Raw genomic sequence first — 13080 nt, 5'->3', positions numbered from 1 at the left:
GCTCTGCCCCTCCCCATAAACTGCTTATATTGGGTAGAAGGACAAAGATTACATGGGAAAGTAGTAATTGGGCATGGGGAAGTAGGGAAGGTATAATGGTTACAGGTTGCAGGCAATGCGGGCTTGGGGGAGGGGTGGGGGGAGGGTCGAAAAGAATGGGCAAAAGGCGGGCGCCTCGGGACCTGATTGTTTCAGCAACAAAGTTGTTAATCTTTCCATGATTACAGGCAGTTCTTGGAAAAGGAGATTATGTAACCGGACAAACAATGGGTCCTTCTGCTGTCACTACTCCAGCCAATGAAGCAGCGATAGGGTTGAACCAAGTACGAGCGTTTCTTCCAGTATTGCAGGCAGCATGGGAGAGCAGCAGGTCAGCCACAGAAACCTGCTCTGCATCCCACCATGAGCCAGTTGCTTATATAGTAAAAGTACAAAGGAGAAGTAGGCAAAAGGGCCGTTCACAGATGTGCAAAAGGACTTGGGGTCTTCAAAGGGCTGAGTGATATGCAGGGGCTGGATACACGGGGAAATAGCCAAAAGGAGTGCCAGATGGGCAGTTAGCAGGTGAGCAGGCTGGAGGTCTGCAAAGGCCTGCACATGTGCAAAAGGGCTGGGGTCCTTCAAAGGGCTGGTGATTCCGGTTTCTGCAGCAAAGTTGTTCATCTTTCCATGATAACAGGCAGCTCCAAATGGGGAGGAAGGGCGGCGTCTCCGGGTCAGCTCCAGCCTGGGTGGAATGTGCCTTCTTTCATCAGAATAAAACAATCATGGTTAACAGAGCAGGATTAATGTTTCTCACAATACTAGCTGGTTCCCCAAATTCTACTGCTGCCCCCTTTCAAATAGACTGCATTCTGATTTAGCTCCCATATCACAGGGTGTACAACTCTCAGGTTAGGATGTGCTTTCTCTAATCAGAACAGAACAATCATGGTTAACAGAGCATTATTAATATTTCTTAAAATTATAGCTAGTCCTGTAACTGGACAAATGATGGGGGGAGGATTTATAATCTGATAGATAGAGCACCTGAATTAATCTGAAAAATAATCATATTAATTTTAAATCCTAGAATACATATACTTATGTGAACAGGGGGGTTAAGTTTTTCTAAGTTTCATTTCTTAGGCCGGTGCAAAAGTGATTGAGGAGGTGACTCAGCTGTGGACAATGTACCTACAATGTACCCAGTGTTAACGTAAAAACAACAACCACTGAAACCTGTAAAGAATTTTTGTGAGTTTATTTGAGCCAAACTGTCGCCATATGCCGGGAAGCAGAACCTCAACCAATTAAGATAATGCTCCGGAGAATGGCGGGGTTACATCCGTATTTATACATTGCAATCAAAAGAGGGACGTAGGTGGGTTACATGAAATTCATGTAAAATGATGGACACATACTTAGGTGGGTGCACGATCAATTAACATGATAATGAAGGAATTTGTGGTATCTGTCCTGGCGCCCAGCACATTTGGTTGTGCCCCAGGGGCTCCAGTAAAAGGGAAGTTACAAGTTACCCAGACATTTCAAGGGTATGTTATCATAGATGCAAAAAGACAGATAGGCTCAGTTAAGGTAAAGGTTGACCTTGTCAGTGAAGATACTGGCCTAGGAGGTAACTGCCCACCATAACTGCTTTAGTTAAAGCTTAATTTCAGACCATCCTTCGTGGTTACTTTAGGTCTCTGAGTTTGCAAGGCCGCCATGCAGGCCTCCCCTGCGCTTGTCAGGTCAACATGTGGCCCCTTTCGTCCATACCAGCAAGCAAGCAGAACCATTATGCATGGACTCCCACCAGGAGTCCAGACATCCTTTTATCACTTGTTGATCAAGAACAATAGCTGAATTCTGGAGACCTCCAGGGCTGCAGGTAGCTGCATTCCATTCCCAGCCTCACCCCTAGCCCATCCCCCTTTATAATCCTGTCCCCTGCACCTTGCCATAAAACAGGTTTTGGATGCTTGTAAGCTCCCTGTCTTCTTGGTTGACTGGCCTTCTCATATTTGATTCAACCCTGCCTTCGTTATTGGACATTGAGACTGGCAGCCTGAGCCCACCTGGGGCTTCCTGGTAACACAATCAATGGGTTGTCACTACTTGAGCCAATTCAGCACAGTTGAATTATATATGAGTGTTTATTCCAATATGCTGGCAGTATAGGAGAGCAGTAGATTACCCACAAACATCTGCTCTGCCCTCCCCACCATAAACCAGCTACTTATACTGAGTAGGACAAAGCTTACATGGGGAAGTAGGCAAAAGGGTACACCAAATGGGCCATTCACAGGCCTGGAGATTTGCAAAGGCCTGAGGGTATGCAAAGGCTGGGAATACACCGGCCTAGGACCTGATTACCCACCACAAACTGGTTTTTAGTTAAAAAAAAAAAAAAGTTTTAATTTTAGAGCATTCTTTGTGGTTAGTTTAGGTCTTTGAGTTTGTAAGGCCACCATGCAGGCCTTCCCTGAGCTAATAAAGTTAGCATATGGCCCCTTTTGTCCACAGTTGTTGTTGTTTTTGTGGGGGGAGGGGGAGCATTCACAGGGAAATTGCTGACGTTTGAGTATTTTTTACTTACAGACATGGCCATGTCATATGATTCAGCCTAATAGTATTGTAAGCGGAGGTCAACTGAGTCCTGGGCTTGTGCTACCTGTCACCACCCAGCCAAAAAGCAGAGACAGGGATTGGATTATAAATGCATGTTTGATAATATCAGATGCTGGAAATCTGGGAAGGTGACAGGTAAAAACCCTAACATGCACTTTCCCCTCAGGGAAAAGGAATGTGGGTAAGTCCAAGGGGTTCTGGTGATTTGCAGTTCTGGAATTTGAGTCCCTGTAGGGGTCATGGGTCTTTTTCTTTTCTTTTAAAATAGAATTTTATTTATTTTGGAGAAGAAGGGAGAGGGAGAGAGAGATAGAAACATCAATGATGAGAGAGAATCCTGCATGCCCACCACTGGGGACCCAGCCCGAAACGTGGGCAAGTGCCTTGGCCAGGAATTGAACCCTGACCTCCTAGTTCATAGGTTGATGCTCAACCACTGAGCCACAGAGGTCGGGCAAGGGGTCTTGGGTTTTGATGAATGTCTTCCTTACTGGTTCCAGAACAGGATGGCCAGCATTTTGAAACTGGTCAAGCAGTGATCAGGTGTGCGTCATCACATTGTTTCTGAGACCTACTCAATCTCTCTCCACATTCCTGGTGGCCAGGTATGGAAGTTCAGGGCTGCATTAAAAGTCTCTTTGTTCTTCCCTGGTCAACTGAGAACTGCAACAAATCTTAGTCAGAACATACGGTTAAACATATATAGTTAACTAATCAATTAAGTATCCTGTTAGTAAAAAGGAAGGGGAGGGGAAGGTAAGAGAAAGGAAGAAAAGAAGGGAAAACAAAACAAAACAAAACCCAATGATTTTTATTCTACCCTTCCACCCCTATCAGTATGAATCCTTAAATATGATGTTTCTGTTAATACTCACGATATAGAGCAGAGGAGTTAGGATGAGCTGGTGTTGACTGTAACTTGTCCAGGGGACTTGTCTTGTTCTGTGATAATCCAAATAGTCCTTGCTCTTTCCCCTTCTATAGGCTACAAATCCAAGTTACCTGGATTTTATTTTATTTATTTATTTATTTTAAAACATATTTTATTGATTTTTACAGCGAGAAGGGAGAGGGAGAGTTAGAAACATCGATGAGAGAGAAACATCTGTCCGGTATTCGCTGGCACCCTGCCCCGGGGGCGAAAAGACCCCCTCCCTCTCTTGGGCTGGTGAGAAACTGACCTCACCACACTGACGTCCAGAAACTGCCCCAACCCGGTGGAAAGTCCCTGCCGGACAAACGGCTCCTGGAAATGGCCAAAACCGCAGGACAGACCGCAGGTTTCACCTGACCCCGGAAAACCCCCACTGCCACCAGTTTCTGCCAGCATAAAAACTTGCCCCTGCTCCAGTCTGGCGCGGCTTCTCCAGCTCCCCTCCCCGAGCTGGTGAACCCGCCCGTGTGCTCCCAATAAAGCCTGTTTAATCTGGTCTCTGTTTGGACTCACGGTCACGGTTTTTCCTTGCGACGGCGTAAAACCTAAGAACATCGACCAGCTGCCTCCTGCACACCCCCTACTGGGGATGTGCCCACAACCAAAGCACATGCCCTTGACCGGAATCGAACCTAGGACCCTTCAGTCCACAGGCTGACGCTCTATCCACTGAGCCAAACTGGTTAAGGCAAAGCTACCTGGATTTTATTTGTCCCACTTAAATCGCTGAGGGCTGATGTTGGCCATGAAAGCAGCTGCCTCTCGAATTTAGCAAAGGATTCCAACTCAGCCTGCTTGCAGTGAAAGGGATAAGGGCAAATCCTTTTCCCAGTGCTGGTTATTCAGCCCATCTACCAAGAGGGAGTGCTATTCATAAATTTGTGGCAAAGTTGTCTGCATTTCTGAGTTCATCTCCAACTTCAATATGAAGCTCTGTCTAGTCATATGGTAGACATTTTTAGGTCATCCTCACAATAGATCATCCTGAAAACATTCTGATTTGTTCCAAATTGGCCATAGTCTTGGACTCCTGGGATTCTTATGTTCTATGTGTTAGGTTAGGTGGCTCAGGAGGCGGCGTAGGAAATAAAGAGTCCAGTGAATCAGAAAAGAAAGAAAAGGAAAGGGAGACCTACGTACCCCAAAGACAGGGCACGTGGATTCACGCCAACAGGGAGGGGGGCGCTTTTTTTATACTGCGGTTGGGTGAGGGGTGGGGACATGAGCTGAGGTATTCAGCTGAGGAAGTTTCTCCTGCAGGGGGTCAGCAGGGGTATTCAGGAAGGAAAGAGTATCTGTGTGGGGGTCGTGTTGATTCAGGGAGAAGAAGCTGGTATTTCTGTCTGGCACGCTGATCTGTTAGAAATGCCAGGGGGAATCCGTTATCTCATCACAGGTCTGCATGTATCCGATCCTGGGCTCTCTCCGACCTAACACTATGCTATTTCACTCTCTCCTTTTTCCAGAGAATGCACTGGTTATTAAGAGGTTAAACCTGGGCTGTTCGTGTAGCTACTGAGCACTCGAAATAAGACCAGTCCAAATGCATACTGAATTTCAGACTTAATACATATAGTAAAGAATGTAAAATACTTTATGAATACTTTGTTTCATAGTGATGGTGTGTTAAAATAACATTCTGGCTATAGCTGGTTAAATAAAATATATTATTGAAATTGACTTCACCTGTTTTCTCTTTGCCTTTTAAAAATGAGTGGACCACCCTAGCAGGTTTGGCTCAGTGGATAGAGCGTCAGTCTGCAGACCTAAGGGCCCCGGTTCAATTCTGGTCAAGGGCACGTACCTCGGTTGCAGGTTCCTTCCATGCATAGTTATTACAATATTATTGACTATATTCCCTACGCTGGATTTTATATCCCCATGACTATTTTGTAATTATCAATTTGTACTTCTTAATCCCTTCACCTTTTCCACCAGTCTTCCATACCTTTCTAGCCATCATCAAACTGTTCTCTGTATCCGTTTGTTTCTATTTTGTTAGATTTCACATATAAGTGAAGTCGTATGGCATTTGTCTTTCACTGCTGAAATATTTCACTCAGGAAAATACCCTCTAGGTCCATCCATTTTGTTACAAGTGACAAGATTTTGTTTTTTATGACTGAGTCATATTTCATTGTATAGATGCACCGTGTCTTTATTCATTCATCTATTGATGGACACTTAGTATGCTTTCATATGTTGGCTATTGTAAATAATGCTGCAATGAACATATGGGTGCATATGTCTTTTCAATTTAGTGGTTTTGGGTTTCTTTGGGTAAATACCCCAAAATGCAATTTCTGGGTCCTTCTTTGTCTTTTGTTTTAAAGTCTATTTTTAACTGACACATGTGGGTGTGGGACCAGCCTGCTTGGTGTCTCCGGCCCTCCTACCAGTATCGATGTAGCATCTCTTTTATGTCCTTAGTTGCAGGACTTCTGTTCAGCTAGACTTCTGGTAGTTCTCAATGAGGATTGCTCTGTAGTTTAATTGTAATTTTAATGTGGTCGGGGGAGGAGATGAGTACTGCCTTTACCTACGGCACCATTTTGGCCATGGAACTCATGGTTTCACCCCCTGAGTTTCAGGGATGGAGAAGGGCTGGAGGTTGAATCAGCCATCAATGACCAATTAGCTAATCAATCATGCCTATGTAATGAAGTCTCCGTAAAAACCCAAAAGGATGAGTTTCAGAGAGCTTCCGGAATGGTGCCCAGAGAGGACATGGAAGCTTAGTACCCCCTTCCCCATACCTGGTCCTACGAAGCTCTTCCATCTGGCTGTTCCTGAATTGTATCCTCTTACAATAAACCAGTGATCTAGTAAGTAAAATGTTTCTCTGAGTTCTGTGAGCCACTCTAGCAAATTCATCAAACCCAAGGAGGGGATCATTGGAACGTCCAATCTATAGCTCTTTATCTGTGGATGTCTCTGGATAGACAGTGGCAGAATTGAGTTAAATTGTAAAATACCCAGTTGGTATCCACAGATTGCTTGTTGGTATGGACTCCCCCCCGCACCCCACCCCCAGTGCACATTAGAATTGGGTGTCAAACTTCTTACAGCTGCAACAGATGTACCGCTCATACTGTAGTAATAAATGATGCCTTTCATGACCCTTGGGTTTATAGTTTGCTTGGAAGAGTCTACAGTAAAGTGAATAATGGCAGATGAAGCCCTGAACTCACCTAGGACTCAGCCAAGCAGAGCCCCAGAGCATCCCCCACCTGAACTATCCCCTCCTCTCTCTATTCTAGGCCTCAGTGTCCTGCTAATTCTGTCAGGATCAGAAGTGGAGAATTCTGGAGGTGAGTCTACGATTGTCAAAGCCCAGGGAAAGGAAATTGGGGTCTGCAACCTACCTCCAAAGGAGGGAGGCGTCCTTTCATTAGGAGAGAATATTAATCCCTGATGCATTCTGCCCATTCCTTGGAGCTCCCACTCCTCCACTATCACCATTGTCACCCATTTATTTAGCTCTTGTATTGCACCAGGCTCAATGCTAAGCAAATTGCATGCTCCAACTCATTCAATCCTCATGACATTCCTGCAAAGATGGTTTTGACATTATCCCCACTTGACCAATGGCCCTCTAGAGAAGTAGCTGACTCAAGGTCACACAGCTGGTGGATATTGGACTTTGCCTGTTTTCCCCCAAAAGCCTGTGTCCCAAATAATTTTGGGAGATAGTTTTGCCTTTGTCTCTCCCCCCTCCCAACCTCCCGAGCAAATCCTGAGCAAGTAATTTATCTGGAAGTTGATCCTAGGAAGCACCACCTGGGAGTGGGAAGTCAGGTTAGAAGGCAAGGAGCCAATATAGGGTCCATTATACAGCAAGTTACATGTGGGCAACTGGAGCTTGATCCCATGGGGACTGTTGGACATAGTAAGAAACATGAACCTCACGGCTATCTTCCCCAATTAAACATTAATTTCCTGTTCCCCTTCCCCCAGCCCTTGGCACCCTCCATTCTACTTTGTCTCTATGAATTTGACTCCTAGTGACCTTACAAGTGGAGCCATATAGCATTCGCCCTTTGGGATGAGCTTATTTACTTATCACAATGTCTCCAAAGTTCATCCATATTGTAGCATGTGTTGGAATTTCTTTTTTTAAAAGCTGGATAATATTCTTTGTGTGGATGGACCACATTTCATTTATCCATTCACCCATTCATGGGCACTTGGGTGGCTTCCATCTTTTGGCTACTGTGAATAGTGCTGCTGTGAACATAGGTAAACAAATATCTCTTGAAGACCCTGCTTTCAGTTCTTTTGGCTATAGCCCATGAATGAAATTGCTAGGGCATATAGGAATTCTAATTTTTTGTTTTTACTTTTTGTTAATCCTCACCTAAGGATATTTTTCCATTGATTCTTTTTTTTTTTTTTTTGAGAGTATGGAAGGGAGGGAGGAGAGAGCAGAGAGAGAGAGAGAAACATCAATGTGAGAGACACATGGATTAGTTGCTTCCCGCACACACCCCACTGGGGCTGAGGATCAAAACTGCAGCCTCGTATGCACCCTTGCCTGGGAATGGAACCCAAGATGCTCTGGTGCACAGGCTGATGCTCTAATCACTGAGAAACACTAGCCAGGGCAGGAATTATATTTTTTAGTTTAGAAATTGCCAAACTGTTTTCCACAAGAGCTGCACCATTTTACATTCCTGCCAGCAACGCATTAGGGTTACAATTTTGCCACCTCCTGTTCTCTGTTTATTTTTGATGATATGATAACTGGTTTTATTTTAATGCACTGACTTTTGTCAGTCATTGATTGAGAGAGCTACTTCTGTGGGGAGAAAGCATTGTTACTGTCATGTGGAGAGCAAAGAGGACTCTGGTTGCCAAAGATAGCCCCAGGTAAAGAAACACAGGCGCTGGAGAAGTTCTACTGTCAAAAAAGTGGTGTTGGTGGCAGAGGTGAGAGGTGGTTTGGGCACTGTGAGCATGTGTGTTCAGTTGTGGGATGGGTGCAAAAAGGACGCCAACAGAGCTATTTCCAGGAAGACATTCTTTTGACCAGAGTCAGGTAATCCTAGGTGCTCAATGAGTATTTCTTGAGTAAATGAGTAAACAAATGAATGAAAGGATCTTGTGTTCTCTGCAGCTTTCTGTCATACATGCCCTGAACATGCCAGGTGCTTCAACAGAACCCACTGTGTTTGCAAAGATGGGTATCAGTCCGTGTCTGGAAGGAGGTACTTCACTGAATTTTATGAGAAATGTGAAGGTAGGATGCAATCCACATTCATCTTGGCATTTGGAAGGGGGCAGGGACATCCTTCTATATCTCATTCCCTGAGTTACCTGAGTTATGTAGGGATGCTAGTGCTGCAAAGATACAATATTACAAGACTAGTGGCTTGGTGCACAAAATTCGTGCATGGCGGGGGGGGGGGCTGTCCCTCAGCCTGGCCTGCACTCTCTCCAATCTGGGACCCCTCAGGGGATGTCCAACTGCTGGTTTAGGCCCGATCCTAAACTGGTAGTCAGAATCTCTCTTGCAATCCGGGACCACTGGCTCCTAACTGCTCACCTGCTTGCCTGCCTGATCGCCTCTAACCACTCTGCCTGCCAGCCAGCTCGCCCCCAACTGCCATTTCCTGCCATTCTCATGGCCCCCAACTGCCCTCCCTGACCAGCTTGCTCGCCCCTCCTGCCCCCTCCTGCCATCCTGATCACCCCCAGCTACCCCCTACTGTCGGCCTGCTCGCCCCCAGCTAACCCCCTTGCCGGCCTGTTTGCCCCCAACTGCCCTCCCCTCCTGGCCTTATCACCCCTAACTGCCTCTGCCTCAGCCCCACCATCATGGTTTTGTCCGGAAGGACGTCCAGAAGGTCTCCTGGTCTAATTAGCATATTACCCTTTTATTAGTATAGATAGTCCCAGAGTCCTTAAAGAAGTCCCTATCCCTATGCATCCTCCTGCTGTCATTCTGGTGCTGGCTTGATGATCCTTGGTTTTTCTTTAGAGGAAGGTAGAGTTCCCAGGACCCTGGGCTCTTGAAGTCTCAGAATTGTTTTGTTTTTTTTTTTAAATATATTTTATTGATTTTTTACAGAGAGAAAGGGAGAGGGATAGAGAGATAGAAACATCGATGAGAGAGAAACATTGATCAGCTGCCTCCTGCACACTCCCCACTGGGTATGTGCCCACAACCAAGGTACATGCCCTTGGCTGGAATTGAACCTGGGACCCTTGAGTCCGCAGGCCGACGCTCTATCCACTGAGCCAAACTGGTTAGGGCAGCATTGGTTTTTATATGTTTGTTTACTGTAAAACTTTATAAGGGGAGGGATCATCTCTGTGTTGTTCATTGTGGTATGCCTAGGACAGAGAATAGTGTTCTCACATAGCAGGTGTTCAATAAAAACAGTGACCAAGAGAACAAATAAATAAATCGGTATCTTGGCACTCATTACCTGTCATGATCTGGCCCCAGCTTAGTGTTCCAGTTTCACTTCTCACTACAACCATCTGTTCCAGCCAAAATTCTTTTTCGATTCCACTAATTCTAAAGGTCAATTTGAATACCAAAGAAAAATAACACTCCTGAATATCTGATTGGTGGAACTGAACATCTTATGGGTGGAATTAATTAGTGTCAATGAAGAAGGTGAAGCATACAATGGTAGACTAGGATTTGTTTTATTTTATCGTGGCAAAATATACACAACATAAAATTGATTTTTAAACCATTTTTAGATGTATCTTTCAGTGTCATTAAGTACATTCACAGTGTTGTGCAGCCATTGTCACCATCCATCCACAGAACTTTCTCATCTTCCCAAACTGAAGCTCTGTTCCCATTAAATACTAACCCCTCCTCTCCTCCTCCAGCCTCTGGCTTCCACCATCTACTTTTTGTTTCTGTTAATTTGTTTCCTCTTAGGGTACTCCTATGAGTGGAACCACAATACTGGATATATCTTCTTTTTTAAAAAAAAACTTTTTGTTTTGAAATGGTTTTAGACCTAAATAAAAATTGCCAAAACAGCTCAGTTAATTCCGTATTTCCTCCCCCTAGTTCCCCTAAGGTTAACCAAAGACATGACCACAGTACAATGATCAAAACCAGGCGATGATATTAACTAAATACCGACTTTTTTCAAGTTTCATTAGTTCTCCCCCTAATGCCACCCCCCCCCCTGCCTTTTTTCTGTTCCAGGAGCCATTTCAGAATCCCACATTGGCTTTGATTGCCATGATCCTTAGTCTTGTGTAACCTGTGACAGATCTTCAGAGTTCCTTGTCTTCTGCGACCGTGACACTTTGATAGGACACCTTAGATGCCCTTTTGCACTTTGCTTTTTTAGCTTAAATGTATCTTAGAATTTACTCCAAATCAGTTCATAGAGATCGTCCCCATTTTCTTTTTTTATAGCTTTGGGACGAACCATAGTTTATTCAACCCTCTCCTAAACATGGGCATTTAAGTTGTTTCGATGTTTAGGCTGTTCTAATATTTGTGGAAGTATGTCTTTAGGGTAAGGTCCTAGATTGAGATGGCTGAGTGAAGAGGTAAATCCATATGTAGCTTGATTAGATATTCCAAATTTAACTCCAGAAAGGCTGTACCAATTTGCATTCTCACCAGCAATGCCTGAGAGTGCCTGTCTTCCCACTGGCTTAGCAGAATGTGTTGTCCAATGATTTAACATCTAACGGTTATCAGGTTCTAAAGCCCCATGTATATTTAGGTCTATTTCTGGACCTTTAGTCTCTTCTACTTGTCTATCTCTTCATGCACCAGTATCTCATCGTTATTTTGTTTTTGTGTTAATCTTTACTGAGGATATTTTTTCCATTGATTTTTTTTTGAGAGAGAGTGAGTGTGGGAGGGAAAGGGAGAGAAATAGAGAAAGGGAGAGAGAGACATTGATTGGTTGCCTCCTGCATGTGTCTTGGCTGGGGCTGAGGATTGAACCTGCAACCCAGATATGTGCCCTTGATCAGACTTGAACCTGTAGGCAAACGCTCTAACCAGTGAGCACACTGGCCAGGGCCCTGACTTTGTAGTATGTTTTGATGTCTTGGAAGGCTAATCCCCACCTCATAGTTTTTCTGGCTATTCTTGCACGATAGTAGCAATTCATCTCACTCCATAAAATACTTGTAGATAGTTTTTATTGGGATCATATTATATTTATAAATTAACTTAAGGAGAATTATCATCTTTATAATATGGAGCCATTTTATGTGAGAATAGATGTCCATTTATGAATGATACTGGGTAGTAGAGATTCCATGGGCAAGGGAAAATAGTATAGTTTTATGAGAATGAAAAATGGTATTTTTCTCTTGATTCACAGATATTGATGAGTGTAAGACCGGGCTGGCAAAGTGCAAGCAGAAATCATATTGCAGAAATGAAATCGGAAGTTACTACTGCAGCTGTGTCCCAAATATTCCTATTCTCAACTGGGTGGCTAGTGTTTTTAAATTGAACCATCCAGATTGTTATGGTAAGAACCTCCAGTGCTCTCCAACATGAACAAGGAGGGGCGAGGAAGACTTTGAGAGTTCCACCAATGTCAGGCCAGGGTAAGAGAGCAGAGATCTGTCCTGGCCCTTGTCCTTCAACCCATCATTGTAATCTTTTCCCAGGAAATCTTGTTTAAGCCCGAGATATCAATCACCATCTCTACATCACTGCCTTACAAATTTATGTCTCTTTCCCGGGCTTCCAAATCGACACCTCTAATTTTCTACTGGACTTCTCTACTTGTTTCTTTCTCTCATTCATTTTAACTGTATATATACTAAATTCCATGAGTTCATACTGATAGCTCCAATCCCAGTTGAACCCCAGGGCTTGATCTAGCTTTCCTTTTTTCCTTCTTTGTAACTTCTTTCTTCAACAACAACAAAAACCTGGCCCTCACTATCCACAACCTATTGCCTTATTTTTGAAGTCTTGGTGTAATTCCGTATTTTGAGTTAGACTGGATTTGATTTCTGACACTACCGCTTACTTTTGGGGAATGAATAACTTCTTTATGCCTCATCTGTAAGTGGGAAGAATAGTAGTAGCCTCGACTATACTGGTTATGTGTTGCTGAGTAACAAATGATCCCAATGTTAGTGGCTTAAGACAACACATCTTTATTGGCTCACGGACTGTGTAGGGCAGGAATTGAAGCGTGCCTTACCTGGTCCTCTGCTTCTAGGTCTCTCACAATTACAATCAAAGTATTGGTCAGGGATGCAGTCTTATCTGAAGGTTTGTCTGCTTCCAAGCTCACTCACACGGTTGCTGGCTGATTCAGTTCTTTGAAAACGATTGGACTGAAGGCCTCACATTCTTTCTGGTGGTGGCTGAGAGGTCGCCCTCGTTCTTAGCTATATTGGCCTCTCTAGCTTACTTTGTTACAACAAGCACATGAGAATAGCCAAGAAGACAGTGTGAACAAAACAGAAATCCTAGTCCTTACTAACCTAACCTCAGAAGTGACATCTTTTCCCTTTTGCTGTATTCTGTTCATTAGAAATGAGTCTCTGAGTTGAGTCGGGAGGGGGTGGTG

The 13080-nt window shown here is 44.1% G+C and overlaps 1 protein-coding gene across 1 annotated transcript in view; it reads left to right on the top strand.

Moving 5' to 3' along the window:
* Nucleotides 1-13080, top strand: part of LOC102253066 (adhesion G protein-coupled receptor E4-like) — a 62792-nt gene that overhangs the window by 27224 nt on the left and 22488 nt on the right. The window contains exons 3-5 of the mRNA XM_014530263.1: nucleotides 6808-6858; nucleotides 8664-8786; nucleotides 11869-12021. Coding sequence (XP_014385749.1) covers nucleotides 6808-6858; nucleotides 8664-8786; nucleotides 11869-12021 — 327 coding nt within the window. The remainder of the gene's footprint in view (nucleotides 1-6807; nucleotides 6859-8663; nucleotides 8787-11868; nucleotides 12022-13080) is intronic.

The sequence above is a fragment of the Myotis brandtii genome, unplaced genomic scaffold (genome assembly GCF_000412655.1).
Source record: "Myotis brandtii unplaced genomic scaffold, ASM41265v1 scaffold729, whole genome shotgun sequence".
NCBI lineage: Eukaryota > Metazoa > Chordata > Mammalia > Chiroptera > Vespertilionidae > Myotis > Myotis brandtii.
Note: the sequence above shows the minus strand (reverse complement) of the source record. Positions and strands in the feature narration are given on the sequence as shown.